Raw genomic sequence first — 14,103 nt, 5'->3', positions numbered from 1 at the left:
TTTGTAGACCAGGCTGGCCTCGAACTCAGAAATCCGCCTGCCTCTGCCTCCCGAGTGCTGGGATTAAAGGCGTGCACCACCACGCCCGGCTTTTTTTCTTTTTTAAACAGTGTAGTATTTCATTAGCTAGCTCAGGTTAGCCTCCAATGCACTGTAAAGCCAATGGTGACTTTAGATATTTTATCCTTTCAAAGAGAGTGCCATCATGTCTAGCTTCTCTCTTTCCTTCGTATTTTACTTATTTTTTTAAATGCTCATATATATCTAATTCTGTTTTATTTGTGTGTATGCATATCTATGCCTACATGCTGTGCCCATGAAGGGCAGAAGAGGGTACTGGGCGCCCTGGGGCTGTAGTTCCAGAAGGCTGTGAGCTGCTATAGCAATGATGGGAATGGACCGTGGGCCCTCTGGAGGAACAGCCGGTGCTTTTACCACTGACGCTCTCTCCAGTCTTCACGGATACATTTCAGTATCTTCTGGGAAGATAAGGAATAGAATATTCAAATTTTATTCTAAATTGTTAACTATTTCCTTCCTTCACACCTTTACTCATTTTTTCTTTCTTATTCCTCCCTTTATTGGAAAAAGACAGGGTCTGTGTGGACAGTCTGTGGCATGGAACTGGCCTTGAGCTCTAGGTCTTCCTGTTTCCCCTCTGAGCGCTAGCATCACAGGCATTACCACAGCCTGCACTAAACACCTCATTTGGACTATTTCATGGTCCAGGTTTAGTTACAACTTTAATCTGAGCACTTCTGAGACAGAGGCAAGTGGATTGCTGTTGAGTTCAAGGCTAGACCGGTCTACACCCTGAATTCCTAGGACAGTCAGGGCTAAACAGAGAATTCCTGTCTCAAAAAACAAAACAAAGTAAGACAAAACAAAACAACAACAGCCTGGTCTATACAGTGAGTACCAGAGTTACACAGTAAGACCCAGCCTCAAACGCACGCAAAGACAGACAGACAGACAGACAGACAGACAGACACACACAGAGGGACAGACAGACAGACATAGAGAGAGAGAGACAGACAGAGAGAGAGAGGCAGAGAGACAGACAGATCATTATCTCATCTGTTCTGGATACCAGTGCAAACAATGAAAGCTGTTTATTCTAACAGTCACTTAAAAAGTAATCTAGATGCTTCTATATATACAGTACTCATTTGAATATGGGAGAAAAGTATTTGAATTTATAGTTATGGGTTTTTTTTTCCTTCCCATAATGCATTTGGGATCATTGATCTGGTCCACACAAATAAAAGGAGTCTTAGTCTTCACATGTGAGTGGCACATGTGCCCTGACACTTGCACACACATTAAAAAAACCCAGGGGAGCTACAACAGGATATCATCATGCGGTCTTTCCAGCCAGGCAATGGTGGTGAAGATTTTAATCCCAGCACTTGTGAAGCAGTTTGAGGCCAGCCTGGTCTACACAGTTCCCAGGACAGCCAGGGATACACAGTGAAACCCTGTCTCCTAAGACAAAACAACAACAAATATTAAGCCTCCCGATGCTTTACCAGACTTAATGTTCCCGTCGTCCCTACAGAGGCCGTTCCAGCGGGTGTACAGCGATGCTGAGTGGATGTCACGGGTGTGCTTGACCTCCTCCTGCTTCTGATGGATCTTTTCCCAGTTCCGGACCAAGAACACATGGTGCTTTAGCACGAAGTTCCTGAAAGAAAAGAGGACAGTATTCCTTACTAATCCCTAAGACTTTATTACATGTCTACACTCTTAACTGCTGCCAAGAGGGATCGGTAGGGAGCTCAACAGTGAGTAGGGTAGACAGCTGCAGAACTGGGTCATCTCAGCAGTCAGGAGGGTGACAGAGAAGGTTCAGACTTGAAAGCCTGCCTGGGCTACAGGAGTGAGACTTGTAAAAGGCCAAACACCATTTTCCTATATTATCTACAAACATCTGCAAGAAGAGCAGAGATTTATAGAATGTTTATACAAATCTAAATCTTGTAACCTAGCTAGGCATGGTGGCACATGCCTTTAGTCCCAGAGGCAGGCGGATTTCTGAGTTCGAGGCCAGCCTGGTCTACAGAGTGAGTTCCAGGACAGTCAGGGTTACACAGAGCAACCCTGTTTCAAACAAAACAAAACAAAAAAAATCTTGTAACCTTCTAGTTTTAGATCTTGTAACCTTCTAGTCTCAGGCTTTCAAGTCCTGAAAATAAATAAGTATACCAGAACATCGAGCTATTTGTACAAATTGTGTGGTTTTGTCTTAAAAAATATTTATTTATTCATAAATTTATTTTGAGACAGAGTCTCACTATACCTCTGACTGACCTTGGGACTTTCTATTTATACCAGGCAGGTCTGGAATTCACAGATATCTGCCAGTCTCTGCCTCCCAAGTACCAGGATCTATTTTTATTTATTTATTTGAATTTTTCATCTGCATGTACATATGTGTAACATATATATGCAGTGCTCATGGATGTAAGAAGAGGGCCTTGGAACTTTTGGAACTAGATTAAGCAATTGTGAGTTAGTGTGTGCATACTCTAACCACTGAACTATCTCTGTTGCCTCTTCAATGCTTTCACTGGTTTTTTTTCGAGACAGGGTTTCTCTGTGTAGCCCTGGCTGTCCTGGAACTCACTTTGTAGACCAGGCTGGCCTCGAACTCAGAAATCCGCCTGCCTCTGCCTCCCGAGTGCTGGGATTAAAGGCATGCGCCACCATGCCCGGCGCACTGGTTTTTAATGAAGTATATGCATGCGTGCACACACACACACACACACACACACACACACACACACACGAAACAGTATGTTGTTGCTACAAAAGGCCAGAGTTATTGAGTGCCCTGAAACAAACTAGGGTCCTGCGTACCAGTAGTACTCACTTTTAACTTTTGACATAGCTTTTCTGCTCATTTTAGATTTTTTTCTTATGTTTTTAAAAACGATTTATTTTTATGTGTACAAGTGCCAAGGAAATCAGAAGAGGGCAATGAACACCCCAGAGAAAAAGTTACAGTCAGCTGTGAATCACCAGGCTATGAGTTGCCCAACATGGGTGCTGAGAACTAAACTCAGGTCCTCTGGAAAGCAGCAAGTGTCTAGACCTCTAGTCATGGCTCTTGCCCTTTTAGCCCTTGTTAAATTATTATTACTATAATTAATGTGTGCATGCTTGCATGATATGTGTATAGGTAGCATATGGGCCACAGCAAGCACTTGGAGATCAGAGGATAGCTTTGTGGAATCAGTTCTCTCCCTCTGCGCCTTTATAAGGGTTCTGGGGAATCGAACTTAGGTCACCAGGCAAGTGCCTTAATCTGCTGAGCCATTTCCAAAGCCCTGACCTTGAGCTTGTATACTCCTGCCTATACCTCTCAAATTCTGAGATTACAGACTTGTGTTTATGTGGTACTAGGGATCCAATCCAAGGCTTCTTGCATGCTAGGCTAGCATTCAAGCAACTGAACCACATACCAGCCTTTGCTTACTTACAAAAAAAAAAAAAAAAAAAAAAAAAAAAAAATACATAGAATATAAGTGAAAAAAAAAAAAAAAAAAAAAAAAAAAAAAAACAACCACACACACACACACACACAAACCCTACACAAACAACAACAACAAAACCCCTTTTATTGATCGTCATCATTGTCCTTGTCATCGTCATGTTCGGGTATGGGTATGGAGGGTTAGTGTGCCATGGCATACAAATGAGACTCTGTTCTCTCCTTATATGATATGGGCCCCAAAGATCAAACTCAAGTCACCACGAAGTATTCTAACCCACTGAGCCATCTGACTGGCTTTCTTGTTTCCTTTTGATGGGGACAGTTCTTATCAGAATAAACAAGTGCTCTTAATTGCTGAGCAATCTCTCTGGCCTCAAGCTTAGTTAGTTTCTTTCTTTCTTTTTGGGAGACAGGGTCAAAATTCAGACTGGCCTTGAACTCACAGAGATCTGCCTGCCTCTGTCTCCTGACTGCTGGCATTAAAGGTGAGCAGTCATGTATGACTCAAGCCTACCTTTTGTTTAATTTTTAAAATTTTGTTTATGTATGTACATGTGTGTGAGTGCATGCTATGTATGTACAGGTAACTGTGGTGACCAGAAAAGGCTGTCAGGTTCTGTGGAGCTGTAGTTATAAACAATTAAAACCTCCAAAATTATAAACTACAGACAGAAAAATACTCTTCATTTTTAATTTTTTTTTTAATTCTACGTTATGTGTGTATAGGCTTCTTATGTTTGTTGGTTGGCTGGTTTGGTTTTGGCCTGTGCAGCACATGCTGCCTGCTGCCAGGAGAGGTGTCAGGTGACTGTGAGTGCCCATGTGGATGCTGAGAATTGAACTTGGATCCTCTAAAAGAGCAGCCAGTCTAAGTTAGTCCCAAGTCTAAGTTCTAGGATCTCACACATAGCTGCACTTTAAATCCCAGCACTTGGAGGAAGAGGCAGGTAGAACTCTGAGTTTGAGGCCAGCCTGATCTACAAAGCAAGTTGCCAAGGCTACACAGTGAGACCTTGTATAAAATCAAAGTGCATACACTTTTGCCTACAGTTGGATTAACACTTCATGTAGAGAACAGTCCAAACTTCATAAAGTTCAGCAATATTTAACAAGCAAATCATACAATTTAAAAAGAAGACACTACCAAAATTCCATTTTACCTCTCTCTATTGGACATTGGCTTCATCTGTAACTGTGGAGTCAATCTTGTTGGGGTGTTGATGTTTTCACTGGGCTCTTCAGAGGGATGGCCTTTCTAAAAATTCATGTGGGGGGAGAACACAGGGAGGAAAAGGAGAATCTATCAGACATCATCTCTGAAATTATAAAGGTAGGGTTAAGACAAAAGTCTGTGGTGACCCTTGTTCCAGTGTCTGAAGGGGGCTGTGAGCAGTCTTTAGGGAAGCCATGAGGTCTTGGTTTACCCTTTTCTTCAGCTTGTGCTTGGACTTCCGCTTCTCTTTCGCCCGTGCAGACTTTCTATGCGTGCTTGAAGGCTGGCTGCCTTTATGGCTAGGGAGTCCGTTCATCCGTTGACTCTTGCCTCCAATGATTCCTCGACACTTCTCAAAACCACATTTACAAAGTTGCTGTAAACAAAGAGGATTTTTTTTAACATTGTACATTTCTCATCACAAGTTCAAATTGTCTGAGCAATTAGATCCCCAAAGTTAAGCCTGAATTAAGACATTTAAATGCAAACATGCAAGTAATCAATTGAAGTCTATTCTGGTGGCTTACGTCTCAGCACTTGGTAGACGAAGGCAGGAAGATCTGGAGTTCACCGTACAACAGAGGCTATCAGAGAGAAGCCTGCCTCAAATAAACCAAAACGGACGAAGAGGAGGCTGAGAGGACAGGGAGGGAGGAACTGACTCTAACAGTGAAGTGATGACACAGGCCTCTGACCTCAGCACTATAGAGGCAAATCAGGATACCTACGGTTTCTGTTACAGACTAATCAGCCAACCGATCAAACCGATCAATATGAAACCAGCCTGGTTTATATAGCAAGTTCTATAGCAAGACCCTCTCCTGAAAACTGAAAACAAAAAAAGAAAAGACTATACTTAAGTGTAGTGACACAAAAGGACGTGACTGAAGGATGACAGCAGGGTGCAGTAGTTTTCAGCATTCTGAGACGGTGAAACCCACATATTAAAAGAGTGAAGAGCAGACTTTCTCAGTGTGACTGGCTCTCAAGGGCTCCCTCTTGAATTTTAATCCTTACCTGTTTTTCTACATTGAAGGAATGGAAGTTGTAATCATAGGTAAGCTCTGTCCCAGCTGGCACATCCTTAAGTGCATACAGTCCAATACGGTACACTCCATTAACAGACCTATTTAGAATATAAAGAACAGAATTAAAAGTTGGGATTTCTCATCACAAGATAAGCAAGATAACATGCGTCTTATCATACCGTGATAGGTGAACAGCCCACCATCATACTTCAGTCTTGCTCTTTCCTTTTATTTCCTGTCCTTTTTTTTTTTTTTTTGGTTTTTCGAGACAGGGTTTCTCTGTGAAGCTCTGGCTGTCCTGGAACTCACCCTGTAGACCAGGCTCGCCTCTAACTCAGAAATTTGCTTATCTCTGCCTCCCAAGTGCTGGGACTAAAAGCGTGCGCCACCATGCCCAACTTTCCTGTCCTTTTTTAAGAGAATCAACTGCCATCAAGCCTTTAATTCCAGCACTCAGGAGCAGAGAAGCAGACAGATCTTTGTGAATTCTCGATCAACTTCAGCCAGGGCCTTGTACAGAATCCCTGCCCCATTTCCCTTCCAAAGACAAGTCTCACTGTGCAGTGCTGGCTGGCCTAAAACAGAGAGACCAGTCAGTTTCTGTCTTGAGGGCCACCCCAGCTTATTATCATTATTTGGCATGGTCTCACGTAGCAGCTTATGTTGACCCAAAGTCAAGAGATAGCGAAGGATGACTTTGAACTGTTGATCCTCCTGCCTCAACCTCCTGGGTACTAAGATGACTGGCCCATGTTATCACACAGGATTTATTTGTTATTGGTGATTGAACAGAGCCAGGCTTCTGTACATGTTAGCTAACCATCTTATAGCTGATCTGTATCTCTAGTCCCTTGTCTTTTTACAGAGCCTCAAATTCATAGTGAAGCACCCTCCTGCTTCAACCTGCCTAGTGGTAGGATTATAAACATGCATCACTATGTTTGCCCTTCCAGAGAGCACCCTCCTTCTCTCATAACACCCCCACTCCTATTCCAAACAGGATCTTGTTTGTAGTTCTAGTTTCCTTGAATTCTTTAGGTAGACTAGACTGGCCTCACCATCACAGATACCTGCCTTTCTTTGCCTCTTGAGTGCTAGGATAAAAGGTAAAGGCTACCATGGACACTGGTGCTCAGCTTTCACATGTGTAGTAGGGGTTAAATGTAGGACCTGACTGGAAGCACTTTACAGATACCTCCAGTCTGCTGAGTTAGCCACTCCCCACCCACCACCAAGTAACTTGGTTTACTGGGCACCTGTCTTGCTTCAGGCTTGTAAGCACTGAGATTACAGGTGTATATTAGCAGACCATCATCTTGCATTCTTCAAATCTGAACTTAAAAATTTTGTTGTTGGTTTTTTTTTTTTTTTGCTTTTTAAGTGTATCAGTATAAATGGATGCTATGTTTGTACAAGTGCCTGTGGAGGCCAGCAAAGGTGTTCCCTGGAGCTGGATTTACAGACCATTATAAACTACCATGTAGGTGGCTCTGAAAGAGTAGCAAGTATTCTTCCTTATCCTTTTTTAAAAACATGATTTATTTTATTTTGTGCGAGTAGGTGTTTTGCTTGCATGTGTGTCTGTGTGAAGGTGCTGGATTCCTTGGGATTGGAGCTACAGACAGTTGTGAGTTGCCGTGGGGGTGCTGAGAAATGAACTAGGGTCTCTGGAAGAGCATCTAGACTACTGAGCCTCCTACTAGTATTCTTTTGATGACCAGAACTACCTTTGTTTGCAGGGGTTTGCTGGATAGTTTTATGCTAACTAGACAGAAGCTCAAGTCTTTTAAGAAGAGGGAGCCTCAATTAAGAAAATGCCTCCCTGAGATCTGGCTGTGGGCAGGTCTGCAGGGAACCTTTGTAATCAGTAACTATGAGGAGGACCCTACTCCTTGTGGGTGGTGCTACCCCTGGGCTAGTGGCCCTGGGTTCTATAAAAAAGCAGGCTGAGCTTGTTTCTATAGAACAGCTTTGGGGAGCAAGCTAGTAAGCAGCGCCCTCCATGGACTCTGCATCCGCTCCTGCCCCCAGGTTCCTGCCCTCACTGCTTTTGATGATGACCTGCCACATGTAGCTGTGAGAGGAATAAACCCTTTCCTCCCCACAGTGCTTCTGGTTATGGTGCTTCACCACAACATTAGTAATCTTCACTGAGAGAAGGCGTGAGATCAAACTTAGGGTCTTCTTAGTGTATCTGAGGAAGTTACTCTTACTGGGAATGATTAGAAATTAATCTATCCCGCCCTTGAGTACTTGAGACAGTCTTACTACATAGGCCAGTCTGGCCTCAAAATCATGGTGATCCTTCTGCCCCAAAGTCTGATTATAGACAGGCGCCATCACACTAGGCTTCAGACATTTCTTTTTGAGGTTATCCGTACCTATTCTCTGTACCTACCCTACATCCAAGAAAACATGCTGTGCATCTTTCTGGAAACTTGCTGTCACATGTGGATTAGGACAGAACAAAGTTGGAAAACCATCTTTATTGAATAGCAGCTCGTCATGAAGCACGTGACAGTATTAAATTGTCTGAAATCTATGTCCTGAGTCCTTTATAAGATTTGAAATTTCCTGTCCCTAGAGGTGTAGCAGATGTGGCTGCTGTGTCACGTGTGAGTCAGTAGGTGGCAGAGAGAAGAGAGGCTATGTCTGCCCAGTATTCTGACCTGTGAACATCCGAATGATTAGTAGCCTAATTCCTTGAAAAAAGTGAGCCGGAGATCACTACCAGTACAGAGCCAGGGAGCTAGCCTGAGACTCCCGCACCAGGCAGACCTGGAAGGGCTCCCAGGACAAGCAAGTTGGAGACTAGAAGAGCTCTGCCTGGGACCAGAGGCCCCAGGTGTGAGTGAGACCAAGAAAGACAGCCACTTGGACAGGCAAGGAGAGGAGTGTATCTCAGATGAACATCAGAATGGTGCCATGGGAGCCCGATGGGGCTAGCCTGAGATGAACCCATCTTGTGCCACACTGGTCTGGGGGTACAGACCATGCTTGAGATGTCCCTGCCTGGTGCCATAATGCATGAGCAGGGCTTTGCACGTCTGAGACCACTTCTGAGATGGCCCCAGACAGAGAACTCAGGAGCCTTTAAGAGGAGCAAGTGAATGGTTGAGAAACGGAAGAGAAAGAGAAATAAGGATGTAGTCACAACTAAGAGAGGCAGAACTGGACACTTACAGGTAGTGAGGAGCAGCCTTGCATGAGTAGCCAGTGATGCCACCTGAGACCATGGTCGGGACCTGGCCTTTGCTGTCACCAAAGGGCACATCTGGGAGCAGTGGACTGTTAACACAGAAAGCCAGACAGACATCTCTGGTCTGAACTGCCAACCGTGGTCTTGTCAATGTCTGAGGGCTATGCAGAACTGGCCACTCTCCTCACCTGGGCATTGTGGGAGAGCTGGCTCTAGAGGTAGGAGTGCAGGATCCCTGACACTGACCCTAGCCAGGGTCAGTAGGACTTATGAGAGCAGCCTGCACATTACAGGAGAGCTTGATCTACCACTTATCTCCCTGTGGCAGCTTGGATGAGGGAAAGATACCCTCTTCCCCCATCCTTCTTCACCATCTACAGCAGGAAGGAGACCTGGACCTGGGATCATAGAGCAGAAGAGCTGGCCCTGTCCTTCACCAGGTGTAGCACTTAGAAGAGCATCCCCTGCACCTCACTTGGGCAGCACAGTATAGCTGACCAGGGTTGCTAGGGTTATGGGTGTGAGAGCGTGAGAGGCAACCCTGCCTCTTGCCTGCTGGCTGGTGGGATTGATGAGGAGGGAGAGACACCCTCCTTCCCTGCCCTCACTTTTGGCAGATGGGAGAGCTGGCCCTGAGATTCTGAGAGTGAGAGTACTGGCCATGTCCCTCACTGGCTGCAACACTTGGGAGAGCAGGCCCTGCACCTCACCTGGGCAGCAGGGTAGAGCTGGGCCTGGGTGTGGGGCTGCAGAGCATGAGCGATGGTGGGCTGACCGGGTCAGATACTCTCAGGTCCAGATCCAGGGCTTTGAATTGTCCCACTCCAACATCTACCCCATTGATGAACTGCTAGAGTGTACGAAGGGGCTGGTCCTACAGATCTAAAGCCTATCTCCGTGACATAGGGCATCCACAGGGTATCTGAGAGGAGTCCCAGTGAGGTGCCAGTATTGATAGAGTAGCAGAAGCTAGAGGACTTGTACCAGACCAACAAGTCATTATAATGAACATGTGCAGGCAAAGAAGTGTGGACAAAAGGGTATAACTGTGGGACACACTGTGACATACTACAGCTTCCACAGCAAGATTCTTTCTTTCTCTTTGTTCTAGGGGAGGTTGCAAGGGTGGGGGTCTTAGGGGGAGATGAGTGGGATTAAGGTATATGATGTGAAATTCACAAAGAACCGTTAAAAAATTTAAAGATGAAACTTTAAGTAAAAAAGAAAAAAGACTTGAACTTTGAGAAGACAAGTTCGTCCACTTTCTTCATCTAGCTGATCTCCTCCTGTCCTCTCTATGTGCTCTGTAGGAAGGCACACGTGACGTATCACTTTGGACAGGGTTTGATTCAGAAGATTCTGGCTTTCAATTCTCTGTATATAAATGATTTATTTTTATGTGTACATGTGTGTCTGTGTGAAGGTGGTGTCAGATCCTCTGGAACTAGAGTTACAGACAGTTGTGAGTTGACAAGTGGCTTCTGGAACTTGACTCAGGTCCTTTGGAAAAGCAGCCAGTGCTCTTAACCACTGAGCTATCTCTTTAGTTCTTCCCCCCTCCTCTTTCAAATAAATTATTATTTTTTTATGTATATGGGTGTTTTGCTGCATGCCTGCCTGCTGCCTGTAGAGGCTGGAAGAGGGGGCCAGATTCCTTGGGACTGGAGTTACAAGTAGTTGTGAGCCACCACATGGATGTTGGGAATCAAACGCAGGTCATTTGGAAGAAGAGCCAATGTTCTTAACCACTGAGCCATGGCTCGCTCTAGCCCCATGGCTTTCAACTCTCGAGCCTTGTCTCTCCTTATCGGACTGGGATCAAAAGCCATGTACTGTCACACCCACGTGAGTGAAACCTTGTTCTGAGTCATGGTCCCTGTAGTTCAGGGTGGCCTCGGGAGTGGGGAATGACTTGGAACTATTTTAAACAATTTTTAAAATTTATTTACCTTTATTTTACTTGCACTAGTATTTTGCCTGCATGTATGTATATGTGACAATGTCAGATTTTGGAGTTACAGTTGTGAGACGTTATGTGGGTGCTGGGATTTATGCCCCAGACCCCTGGAAGAGCCTAAACAGCTGAGCGCTGAGCTATCTCTCCAAGCTCCAACTTGGAATTTCTAATTCTCGGGCCTGCACATCCCGAGGGCTGAGATTATTGTACCAGTGTCTGTTTTGAGTTGCTGAGGTCCATCCTTGGTAAGCACTGTCCTGAGTGAACTGTATCTCAGCCCTTGATTACTTCTTATCTACTGTGCAGGTGTGGGTCTGAGACAGTGCTTTCCCAAGAATCCCACCCAAGCTGCTGAGCTCACAGGTCAATCCTATTTTATTTCTCCTTTTCTCACCACATCATTTAGTGAGGGCTTTCAGTATAGCAGAATATTAGACTTGTTGACAATGGCTGTCTTTCACATTGTTATTTATTTTCAGTTTTTACTGCACTTACTGAATGTGTGTGTGTTGGGGAGGGGCAAGGAAGAGCTCAGAGGATAACTTCAGGGAGCTGATACTCTCCTTCCACAATTTAGGTCCTAGGGATTGAATGCAGATCCTCAGGTCAGGCCGCCGCATGTGCCTTTATCCCATAAGTTACCTCACCATGACGATAGCCCTAGATTTTAAGAATAGTCCTGCTATTTTTGAGCAATTGTCTCCTATACCCAACTTGACATTAAATTATTCACAGGAGGATCAAGAAGCTGAAAGTCAGATTGGCAAGATGGCTCAGTGGGTGGAGGCAATTGCTACCAAGTCTGATGACTGGAGTCTCTAAGACTCACATGAAGGAGAGAAATAATGTCTACTGAGGGGTGCCATGATAGCCACAGGTGCTCTGTCATCAGCACACACATACACATACTGAGAAAGAAGTAAACACACACATCAAGTTCCTTGTCTTCAGGTAAATGAGTGGCTTAAGCCAGTCTGGGCTACGGGGAATCCTATCTCAAAAACAAAGAAAAACTCCTAAATTAAACAAAGTAAAGTATGTCTAACTTTATTAATGAAACATGGGCCTCAAGTTTCCTTTTTTTTTTTTTTAATAATTACATTTTCTTTCTTTTTTTTTTTTTTAAAGATTTATTTATAATATGTAAGTACACTGTAGCTGTCTTCAGACACTCCAAAAGAAGGAGTCAGATCTCATTACGGATGGTTGTGAGCCACCACGTGGTTGCTGGGATTTGAACTCTGGACCTTCGGAAGACCAGTCAGATGCTCTTACCCACTGAGCCATCTCACCAGCCCCGGGCCTCAAGTTTCTTTTGGTATATGATTTTATTTCTACACTCCATTTCTTGGGGTATATGTTCAGAGTTTCCAGTTATGTGATTTTTAGGAAAATGTGTTTTTGAAAGAATTTACCCTTTTCTCTAACTTTTTCTATATGAGAGTTCAAGGCAGAGTAAGTTCAAAGAGTGGCTACAAAGGAAAACTCTGTCTTGAAGAACCAAAAAAAAAATTGAATTTTTAAGACGATCCTATTAATTCATGACACATTTTTAATCCTAGGATTCAGGAGGCAGAGACAGAGGAATCTCGGCAAGTTGTAGGCCAGGCTGGTTTACATGGGAAGTCCCAGGATAGGTACAGTTACAAAGTGAGACCATATATCATCAAACAAGAAAAAGAGGTGTCAACTCTCATATCGAGGTCATCTCATTTTTATTTTTCAAACACTTATATTGTGTGCAGGCATATGTATATGTGTGTGCATACATATGGAGGTAGGGACAACTTCTAGGAGCTGGTTCTTGTTTTTACCATGTGGGTAGATCCATGAGAACATGGACGAAACCTCAGGGTGTTTGGTTTGGCGGAAAGCATCTTTATTTACTAGCTGAGCAGCCTTGTTTTGTTTTTTGTTTTTATGTGTGCCTCACTACACAGCTCTGGCTGGCCTGGAACTCACAAAAAGTCTACTGGATTTCTGAGATTAAAGGCATGCATCACTACACCTAGGTGCCCCTCCAATTTATTTCTTTTATTTTATGTGCGAAGGCTTGCATGTAGTATGTGCACTGTTTGCATACCTGGTACTCTGGAGGCTAGAAGAGAAGCCAGATATTATGGAGCTGGAGTGACAGGTAGTTATGCTCTTAACTGAACCATCTCGTCAGCCATTGAATGAATGAATGAATGAATGAATGAATAAATAAATAAATAAATAAGACAGAGTCTCACTATGTAGTCCAGCAGGCTGCCTTAATCTCAATATTCTCAGGTTTTAAGCTTCTCAAGAGCTAGGATTATAGATGTGTGCCTATGTGTGGAGTATATGTCTGTGTTGTGTATGTTCTTTCTGGAGGCAAGAAAACTGATGTCCTCTTTAGCTCTTCCAATCCCCTAAAGTAGATTATAATAGAAACTAGATCAAAATTTGTTTTGGAAGATGGGGAGGCTGGCTGTGGGAGGAGAAGGGTAAGCTGGGTATTGTAGCTCAGACTTGCAATTTTGACACTTGGTAGCAGAGGCAAGAGAATTGTTTTATATCTGACAACAGCCTGGAACAGATGTGCATGAGCTCCAGGCCAGCTAGTACTATATAGTGAGCTCCTACTTTGGTTTATTAGTCTTGAGATATGGACCCACTCTGTAGCTCTGGCTGGCCTGGGACTCATGCTGCAGAGCAGGCTGGCTGAGGCTGTGCCTCAGCTCGGGGAAGGCAGGCCTGATTTTCACTCGGCAGAGGTTGGGATGAGTTTCTGTGATTGCTAGGTAAGTGCTCCATCTCCAGTCTCTCAACTTCCAGAAATGTTTGCTATGTTTTGTTTTCACAGGGGTGTGAGTTTTGTGGATAAATATACTGGTTAAAAATTAATAAATACTCAGCCGGGTGGTGGTGCACACCTTTAATCCCAGCACTCGGGAGGCAGAGGCAGGCGGATTTCTGAGTTCGAGGCCAGCCTGGTGTACAGAGTGAGTTCCGGGACAGCCAGAGCTATATAGAGAAACCCTGTCTCAAAAAACAAAACAAAACAAAACAAAAAAAAACCCCAAAACATACTTACTTAAAATCTATGTATTTTTATGTATGGGAATTACACTTTATTAAAATTCATGACCTCTGTAAAAGCAGTGTGTGTTTTTAACTGCTAACCATTTCTCTGTCTTCAGTGATTCTTTCTTTTCTTTTTTCTTTTTTTTTTTTTTTTTTTGG

The 14,103-nt window shown here is 43.9% G+C and overlaps 1 protein-coding gene and 1 non-coding gene across 10 annotated transcripts in view; one reads left to right on the top strand and one right to left on the bottom strand.

Moving 5' to 3' along the window:
- Ash1l (ASH1 like histone lysine methyltransferase) overlaps positions 1-14,103 on the bottom strand; it is a 130,898-nt gene that overhangs the window by 24,814 nt on the left and 91,981 nt on the right. For all 9 annotated transcript variants that reach the window (XM_029475227.1, XM_029475230.1, XM_029475229.1 and 6 more), the window contains 4 exons: positions 5,727-5,835; positions 4,921-5,085; positions 4,657-4,751; positions 1,530-1,684 (listed from right to left, as the gene is read on the bottom strand). In XM_029475227.1, coding sequence (XP_029331087.1) covers positions 1,530-1,684; positions 4,657-4,751; positions 4,921-5,085; positions 5,727-5,835 — 524 coding nt within the window. The remainder of the gene's footprint in view (positions 1-1,529; positions 1,685-4,656; positions 4,752-4,920; positions 5,086-5,726; positions 5,836-14,103) is intronic.
- On the top strand, positions 8,311-8,440 carry LOC115030749. The gene has a single exon (XR_003836344.1). It is a non-coding gene; the product is annotated as a small nucleolar RNA SNORA17 (small nucleolar RNA).

This window comes from Mus caroli, chromosome 3, assembly GCF_900094665.2.
Source record: "Mus caroli chromosome 3, CAROLI_EIJ_v1.1, whole genome shotgun sequence".
NCBI lineage: Eukaryota > Metazoa > Chordata > Mammalia > Rodentia > Muridae > Mus > Mus caroli.
Note: the sequence above shows the minus strand (reverse complement) of the source record. Positions and strands in the feature narration are given on the sequence as shown.